Below are 9,231 nucleotides of genomic sequence, written 5' to 3'. Positions count from 1 at the left end.
TCTCTGATCTCTCTAATATGTGTACAAGTGGCTTCATTTGGATGCCATTTTTCTAACTGTATATGTGTGGTTCTATTCATTTAGCTGTGATCCCTTCAAATTGTACAGTGCTGATTTTCCTTTATGGGTTCAACCACTGTTGGATTTAGATTTTAAGCTAGTTCAGACCCCCTTCTCTAGATGTCCCGTCTTATGTTCTTACCAACCTGTCATCTACTTGGCAGAGATAGCAGCTCTCTGTAGGGAATCTGTGGCTATCAAAGGCTAAAACCTCTTGGGATAAGTCTGCATGTGAGGCTGTGTTGGCTATGTGATTATCAATTTCCAGCCTTGCCTTGTTCAATGTAATTGCCATTTTCTAGGGGTCATCACTGCCGAAGTAGCCTAATGACCTTTTATTCTGCTTTCTTCCCTTGTTTAGCATCAAGGCGACCTGATTTCACCACAAGCCTGGATTACCGACTGTGCATGTGTCTATCTACACGAATACCCACACATCAATAAAACCACATATATTTATTGCCCTTTGCTTCATTATCTGTGTATTTGAACTTTGTAAGAATAAAAAATGCTTTAGTGTTCATTATGTATATACGTGTACATAGTGTGTGTGTGTGTGTGTGTGTGTGTTAATGTTAAGAAATCCTATAACCTTAAGCTCCACTTAGGACCCATCAAATCAAAGGACAGTTTGAATTGTTATGTCTAAACTGTCATGGATCAACTGATTTGCATCTACAACTGTTTAACTTAGCACAGCAGCCATTCAAAGATAAGGCCTTGCATTGCATTGCTCCAGCTGGCCTCCAGTTCACTATATAGTTGAGGGTGACTTCAAACCCTATACTCTCTAGGTTTCACCTGTCAACTGCTGGGATTTCAGCCTGCACTATCACATCTGGTCACAGCAGCCATGTTAAGTAGGAAATGTTAAGACCTTTTCCCAGGTGAGGAGCTAGAGCAGAGAGGACATGGAACAGAGCCAAGATTGATCTTTGGGGGATGAGGGTTTGTACTCTTGTTCTAAGCACTGTGTTTACATTTTCTCTCATCATGATGACAATCTATGAAGTAGGAAACATAGGACTAAAGTAGAGAAACTTGTTTGAATAACTAGAAAGAGATCAGGCAGACACCAGCAGTGGGATGGTGCATGGGGACAGACCAGAAGGGAGATGGTGCAGGGAGACTAGGGCTACTGTCAGGATGGGGAATGGAGTTGATACTTTCTATACAACTTAGTATTTTAGAAAACAGAGACAATTTTGATGGCTTTACAAGGGCTTTTTTGGGGGGCAAGGAAGCACCATGGTCAGTAAAGTTATTTATATGTACCTCTAGGTGTGTAGGAATTACATGAGTGATACCATGCCCACGTCTGATTTTTCTCTTCGGTCAATAAAAGATAATTGGATGTTACAGTCTTGGGTTTGGATATATACTCAGTGGGTAGAGCCCATTTGTTCTTGTAGAGGCTGTCAGTTAAAGTCATGGCACCTTTATCAAGAAATAACAAAAGGGATAGTGTGGGGAGCTGCTGCTGCCACTCTATTTACATATATATTGAACACCTGGTCTCTGGCCAGAACCGAGAGCATTGATAAACAAGCCCTTAGTTGGAAAAGCTGAGTGCCTCTAGTTTGTGATGCAAGCTGACATGATTTCTTGTAGCCAATTATGCTTTGCCACATAGCCAATACTGATTGAGACTAGGGAAAGTATTTAATCCACAAGGGCTGGGGGCTGGAATTATAGAAAGTGAGATGTGATAGATAGGAGTAAGTATGTAGATATAGAAGTAAGATGTAGGAATAGAAATAAGATGTATGTAAGAATAAGATTTAGGAGTAAGTATGTAGGAATAGATGTAAGATGTAGGGAGAGAAAGAAGATGTAGGAATAGAAGTAAGTTGTATGTAAGAATAGATATAGAAGTAACATGTAGGATATAGAAGTAAGATGTAGGAGATAGATGTAAGATGTAGAGAATAGAAGTAAGATGTATGTAGGGGATAGGAGTAAGTAGGAAATAGGAGTAAGTAAGAAGTAAGATGTAGGGAATAGAAGTAAGATGTAACTAGTAAAATGATATAAGAAGATATTGAAGAATATAAGAGAAGCTAGCAAAGAAAGAAGAAAAGATGAATAAACTACATGGAGAAGAGCTCGTTGTTGTCTCCTTATTTCCGATGGACAGAAAGGTGTCCGACAGGATAGGGTCGGGAGAGATGGCTCAGCAGTTAAGAGCCCTGGCTGCTCTCCCAGAGGACCATGGCTTGATTCCCAGCACCCACATGGTGTTCACAGCCACCTTTAATTGCAATGCTTTCTTCCAGCCTCCACAGGTCACAACATGAACAGGTGACATCCACACACTCAGGTACACACACGTGAAATGATAAGTCCGTGTGTCTGCAAAGAAAAGTCAGTATTCCAAAGAGATTTTACTTCTCTCTGGATTCAGGGGCCAAACAACTGTGCTGCGTGTCCTTCACAGAACACAAGAACACAGTCTGCCTAAGGTGGTCATGGTGACAGCCACATGAAAAATACGAATATCAAAGGCAAATATTTTAATTTCACTAGAAATAAAATCATGATCAACATGTCTTTCATCTTTTTTTCTCTCTTTTTGTAATCTAAAGGCAATTCTGAACAGAATTATCAACTGAGATCACTTCACAAAAACTTTAAATGTATTTACACAAGAATAAGTTACATAGATCAACTCTGAATATGCTTTGGATGTGCAACAGATCACATGCCCACATCTAACACTCGACAGGGTTGGGTTTGAGGAAGGAACTTTTAAGAATGACCTTTTACACATATATTACAAATAAAATATGACATCATTCTTCAGGTGGCAACTCATATCTTCTCTTTATGACTCTACTTCCAGCTATTCAACTGGCTTCTAAGGGATGCATGCAGACAGAGAAAACGACTTGGGACTTTTGTGAAGAATTTGCTTTTCTACAAAATGGCAAAGGTACTGCAAACAGACACTCATTCCTCGGTAGTATAAATAGTGCTTATTAAAGCAAACGTTTTGTAAAAAGCAGCCATGATCCTTCAAAAGAATCCATCTGGATCTTTCCTGGCACAGAGAGATCCGGAGTTTTCAGAAACAGTAGCCTAGCAACTTCAGAAAGGTACTTCCTAGCAGCCTTGTTTAGATACAGTGTACATTAAATTGTAACTCATTTACAATTCCCTTTTCAAGTACACAGGCTGTCAGCTTTTGACCATCTTACAGGTTTTCAGTGGCCAGCTTCATTCTGCCTGTCCTGTTTTGCAATTCACTAAAACAAACACATCCCACAAAAAAAAAAGAAAAGAAAAAGAAAAGAAAGAAAGTAAAGAAAAGAAAACTTAAAGCAAAATAGGTAAAAGGAAGGGAATGAATGTTTAAGCTTTAGAATTTAAATTTTTTTTCATGTGAAGAAAAACATTGCACTTTTGCCAATCTAAAACTGACTGTAGAAAGGACTGGGTCATTCAGTGTGGTCAGCTTTGGTAAAGCAACAGAAGTCATGTCTCCAGGAGTGGGTTGGTTGCATTTGCTTGGTGAAGGGTAGCCACACTTCAGGATGGGTACAGTCTGTCTGTCTCAGGAGGTCCTAGGCTGCCTCTGTTTGGGCAGTATTGCTACACATTGGAAGTTGAGTCATCTTCTTTAGAAAAAGTCCTACAGGTAACAAGAAGGGAATGCTCCGTCCAAGCCTTGTGAAGGCTGAGAAGACACTGAATGAGGTCGCCCCAGCATGGCAGCACTGCAAGTTTGGAAACCATGGGGGACGGGAGGCTCCTGTCAGAGACTAGTGCCAGACACACTGGAGTCTGGGAGGAAAGCTGTGAGGACCCGGTAGCTCTGGGCTCTGCGGATCATGTCTCGGATCTCCATGTTCAGCTCCATGAGTTTGGTGCAGATTTCAGTCAGGCTGTGGTTAGAACCCACCAAGGCATAAGTACCCGTCTGTCCCAGAGTCTGGTGACGGAAATAAATATTCAGGAGTGTCTGTACCTCATCGTCAGAACTGCTTCCAAAGATGTCATTGGGCCACAGGCTTCTGTGGGGAAGAAAGAACAGCAAAGATTTAGAGGCATGGAGTTGGGAGGTAGGAGTCTCGGTTAGCATAAAAATGTGCACAGTGCTCATAGTGGCCAGAAGGGGGCACTGGATTCCCTGGAACCGGAATCACAGATTGATGTAAGCTGCCATGTGGGTGTTGGGACCTGAACTTGGATCCTGTGGAAGAGCAGTGGTCCCTAACCACTAAACTGGCCAGATTAAGTCTTTGTTTCCCACAAGTGCCCCAGGAGGAACAGTGGAGCCACCTGCACTCCTTGATTTGCCGCAGGGCTTTGCCAAGTTCATTGTTCTTCAGGCATTCCAGCATGGACTGGATGGCCGCCTCAGTGGAAGTGAAGGTTGGTTCTGACCACGCCCCTTCGATGTACAGTGGGTCTGTGGCGATGGCTGCTGTGGCTTCTTTCAGGTTCCTCTTTAGATCAGTCAGTTCTCTGGACATGTTCAGCAGCTGTTTCAAACAAATGTAATGTAGTTAGGTACAGAGGTCTGGTGGTGAGGTTATAGTTGAGCAAAGATTCACATTCTCTATAAATGAGGGAGCTGGGAATGGTGGTACATGCATGGATTGGAGGAATGAGTCAGGAGGATCAATAAGAATTTAAGGCCAGCCTAGGCTACCCAGTGAGGCCAGCCTGGGCTACCCAGTGAAACCTTGCCTCAGAACTGACAAAACAACAACAAAACCAGTGTGGCATTCATTAAGGTTTGGGTTATATAAATATTGAATCACTGTCAGTTTACACAACGTATACACTCTCAGCACTTCCCCAGTGTACTAGCCCTTTGCTTTCATTCCTAGGAACACTGGAGCCAGTTTAGAAGCAGTGCACTTGAATGATTTTAATTTTTACATTCAGATGCACTACAGCATCCTGATGCTTAAGCAGGGAGCAGAAGCCTTAAGACATTCTTTCTTACCTCACGATAAGGGCAAGTGTGAAAGGCTACATGCCGAGGAGAAAACCCAGCAGGGCAATATGAGGCATCCAGGATAACTGTAGGGGTAAGGGGGCTTGTCCCTCAAATGTGGGGCTACCTCATTCTCTTTATCTTAGTTGTGGTCCTGTTCTAGAAAACCATTCAGGCTCAAGAATAGAAATATATTTCTTTCTCACTTGTGCTTGAATAAAATAATAATTGTATGCAAAAAAAAAAAAACCCAAAACCAAACCAAACCAAACAACAACAACAACAAAAACAAACCAAAAAACCAAACTGTGGAGTCAGAGTCAGAATCTCCATGAGATAAAAACAGGTTGGCCACTGCCTGCCAGTGCATGGGCAGCCAGGCTGCCATGGCAGAGACACAAGCTCAGGAACGTATCGGTTCAATCTTTTTTAATATTTCCTGCAACAGGTGGTGAACCAACATGTTGGACAAGCATCCACTAGAAATTTAAGATTATTAGCCTGAGAGTTGGAGCTTTATTTTATGTCTTTTCTTTCCTTTTTTTTTTTTTTTTAGTGAGTAGCTGGGTAGTGCTGAGATGAGTCACATGGACTCAAAGGCGGTAATTGAAACATAGAAAGCAGGCTCTGAGGTCCCCTGCTGTGGGGAATGCAGGCTGCTCAGAGAGTTGTAGAATGGAAGTTGCCTACTTCTTGGGGCAGAGATTGATTGAACTGTGAATTTATAAAGTTGGGATCATTTGCTTTTATAATAGATTTATATACAGATTTTGTCTGAATCATGTGGGGCATAGATTGTTTAACCAGCCGCAGGAAGCTCATATTCTGCTAATGTGGGCTCCATGGGAATCTTGAGTGTCTTTTCCTGCTTGGCAAGATAGGAAAGGCCTAGTATAGGCTCATGCAGTATCTTAGTTTACTTCATTTGTTTTACATTGTTTTAAATTTCAAAATGGGTGTGATGTTGTTTCGTGATTATATAATTCCTCTGGGAGGGGGTCAAAATAAAGTTTTTTCTGGTTATGGGCTCAAGGATATGCTGATTTGGGAGAAAGGTTTTGTCTTTGTGTTTTGGAAAAGATGATTAAGGTATTTACACCTTCCAGAGTTATATGGATCAGATTTGGTTGAGGGAGACCCCTGAGGAACTAGATTCCAGAGAATCAAACAAAAAGGTTGTCTTGATGATACTAAAATTTTGCTTTGAGATTTATATATTATAGAATATACAGCCTGGTGAGTCTCATTGTCAGACATGCTGAACTAATCTGCTTGAACTTCTGATGTCTTGGACTTTCAGCCAGATTCAGTCAGGACATAGGCATCTGAGACTAAATCAATTGTTGGTGTGGCCTTCTTAAGGCCAACCAACTCCCCTCTTTTCCCTACCTCCCCCCCCGCCTTGCTTCAAAGTATCTCAACACCCATATTCAGCTTGAGGAAGTTATGAAGAGTCATCGCCAACAGTTCCCTGGGCCTTTGGACTGGAGGTGGTTATTATAGGTTGTCTTTCTAGGGAATGTAGAAATGATCATAATTGGAACAGGGAGGAATAGCTAAAATTGCCTAGCCATAATCTCATTTGGTAGAAATCTGTTTAATTGTTATTAAGCTGAAGTCATAATTTCTTATTTTGGTACAGAATTTATTTTGATGCAAAATCAAGGTTTTCATTGGTACAAATTTCTTCTATTGATACAAAAATTTAAAAGTACAGGGCTTAGACCCAGTCCTTCTGTAAATGTTATTATAAACTGATCTGAGATGATTAAACCTGTGAGTTAAGGGCCAAATAGCAAATTCATGGCTCTGAGTTTATTGTTAGGGTGGTTTCAGGGATTTTAATTAGAAATAGCTGGGAGTAGTTAATGGAGAACAGTCCAGATTACTTTATATAGATAGTTGGTTTTCTTTTTTTTTTTTAAATATGGAACGCTTCATGAATTTGTGTGTCATGCTTGTGCAGGGGCCATGCTAATCTTCTCTGTATCGTTCCAATTTTAGTGTATGTGCTGCCAAAGCGAGCACGATAGTTGCTTTTCAAAAACGTCAAAAATCCACAGAATGAGACATTTAATGTTATTTATTCACTTGTTGTTGAGACTAGTCTGCTCCTGATGGCTTTCCCTGTCTTGGATTCAAAGAAAAAAATTAAGCATCTATGAGTTACTCCAGTTGTGGAGAGACAGCCACTAGGCAAGAATTGCCTCTTTTCATTTACAGACATAGTACTACCCAAAGAAAGGACAAGTTTAGGACAGCTCGTTTCTGCTGAGACAGAGTAAGCTAGTCCTTAATATCCTGTTTCTGTAGGTCTGTCAGATGATCCTGGGCCAGAAGGCTGAAGACATGCTCCATCTTCCTGACTTAGGGGCTGTATAGGCAGGCACCTGTCTCTACAATTTGTCTCAGTTCTGGAAGCTGTGTTAGGCTTTTCATATATTTTCAGGTAATGTTGGTCATTCTCAGCCGGGCAGTGGTGGCACACGCCTTTAATCCCAGCACTTGGGAGGCAGAGGCAGGCAGATAAAAAAAGGAAAAGAAAAGAAAACAAACAAACAAACAAAAAATGTTGGTCATTCTCGGATTTCTGATGGGGTTGGAAAACTACTTATAGTCTCATAGCCAACCCAGGTTATTTACTTTGAGAGGATAGTTTACAGGTGTAGAGTGATAAGTCTTTTAATTTAGGATAGATGAAAATGTTCTATTTTAATGACAAACTTGATGGACTGGGTGTTAGGTCTATCTCATACCTTATAAGTTACAAAATGGTAATAGCTGTGCTCTATATTGAGAGAAAGGTTTTGCTTTTTCTTAGAGCAGAAAGGGGATATGTTGTGATGGCTCGTGCTGCCTGCTTTCCCAGGAGAGGCTGTCTAGAATGAGGAATGAGTCAGGTACACAGGTGGCTTCTTGTGAACTAATCTCCTAATGAATAAAGGAGCCAATTCTTTTTTTTTTTTTTTTTTAAATATTTCCTGCAACACCAAACAAAGAGGAACTCAATTTGTACCATTATATGTGGGGTGGAGGACAGAGGAAAACCAAAACCAAACCAATATGGAAACCACTAAGTGGTTCTGCGGGGAGACTAGTGGGAGGACTCACCTCTGGCACGGAGCTCACTTCGTGCACCTGGCCGATGAGCTTGCAATAAGATTGATAGAGCAGGAGCAGCTGAAAATGCAGCTTGTACAGCCTCTGACACAGCTCCAGTTGCTAGAGAGGGAGGGGAGGGTACAGGGGAAGGAGAAACAGCTGTTAAAGTTCAACCTGCAAAGCTGTGAAGAGTGAACAGGCAGATTGCTTTTTTGTTTACATTCCAAATAAAACGAACCCAAACCCACTCAGTAGCATCAGCAAGATGGTCCCAGTATAATACAGATCGTTGTTTTTCATACAATACTGAATGAATAATTAGGATGGGATGTAAAAGGATGGGGAAATCACATTTCAGTCGTGTATGCCAAGTCGTATATGCCTATAAATTATCCCTGAGCGGTTGTGTTGATTTTTTTTTTTTATAAGCTACAGACTGTTTTTAAACAGCCAAGAATTCTTTTCATTAAAGGGAGAGCCGATGGGCAAAACACTAACTAGTTCTAGGTGTTATGTCTGTAAGTTGAGTTGCTACTTGGGAGACGACTGTGTAAGTCTGGGATGCATTGAGGGGGCAGCCACTCCTGAAGTCTGCAGAAGTACAAGCCACACAGTCTGAAATAAATGAGAAAGAATCCCAAGTCATCCCACTACCAAGGTTCACAACACTCTCTGAGTTGAGATCCTCTATGCAGCCTTTCTTAAATCAACAGTGGGTTAGCTCTCAGAGAGGATGGGGTATTACAGAGGATGAGGGGAGCCTCTGGCACACTGGAGATCAGGGCTCAGAATTCTCCAGGGAGACGAACAACTGCTATATATCAGATGTGCAAAGACTCCACTGTTAGGTTTGGAAGAGGCTATGGGAAGCCAGGGTAAACGGGACCTGTGCTCAGGGACTATAGAGAGCTCAACTCAGAACTGAGCATAGAGGCAAATTAAAACACTTTTCCCCAAATCTGGAGGAGACACATTGTAAGAATTTTAAGTGTTATGGAGTATATTCTGTTGCTATCACTGATGTCCTTTAATTTTGATTTTTTTGTTTTGGTTTTTGTTTTTCAAGACAATGGTTCTTTGGGTATCTCTGGCTGTCCTGCAACTCATTCTGTAGACCAGGCTCG

General features: G+C 41.4%; 1 protein-coding gene and 1 non-coding gene across 9 annotated transcripts in view; both read right to left on the bottom strand.

Annotated features, from left to right (window-relative positions):
* Positions 1 to 2,558: 2,558 nt before the first annotated feature.
* The window catches only part of Fry (FRY microtubule binding protein), a 407,497-nt gene continuing 400,824 nt past the window's right edge, over positions 2,559 to 9,231 (bottom strand). For all 8 annotated transcript variants that reach the window (XM_031338824.1, XM_031338826.1, XM_031338825.1 and 5 more), the window contains 3 exons: positions 8,117 to 8,227; positions 4,342 to 4,544; positions 2,559 to 4,073 (listed from right to left, as the gene is read on the bottom strand). In XM_031338824.1, coding sequence (XP_031194684.1) covers positions 3,815 to 4,073; positions 4,342 to 4,544; positions 8,117 to 8,227 — 573 coding nt within the window. In that variant the 3' untranslated portion in view covers positions 2,559 to 3,814. The remainder of the gene's footprint in view (positions 4,074 to 4,341; positions 4,545 to 8,116; positions 8,228 to 9,231) is intronic.
* On the bottom strand, positions 6,927 to 7,033 carry LOC116071577. Its single transcript, XR_004110988.1, has one exon. It is a non-coding gene; the product is annotated as a U6 spliceosomal RNA (small nuclear RNA).

Source organism: Mastomys coucha, unplaced genomic scaffold, assembly GCF_008632895.1.
Source record: "Mastomys coucha isolate ucsf_1 unplaced genomic scaffold, UCSF_Mcou_1 pScaffold22, whole genome shotgun sequence".
In the NCBI taxonomy this organism is placed as follows: domain Eukaryota; kingdom Metazoa; phylum Chordata; class Mammalia; order Rodentia; family Muridae; genus Mastomys; species Mastomys coucha.
Note: the sequence above shows the minus strand (reverse complement) of the source record. Positions and strands in the feature narration are given on the sequence as shown.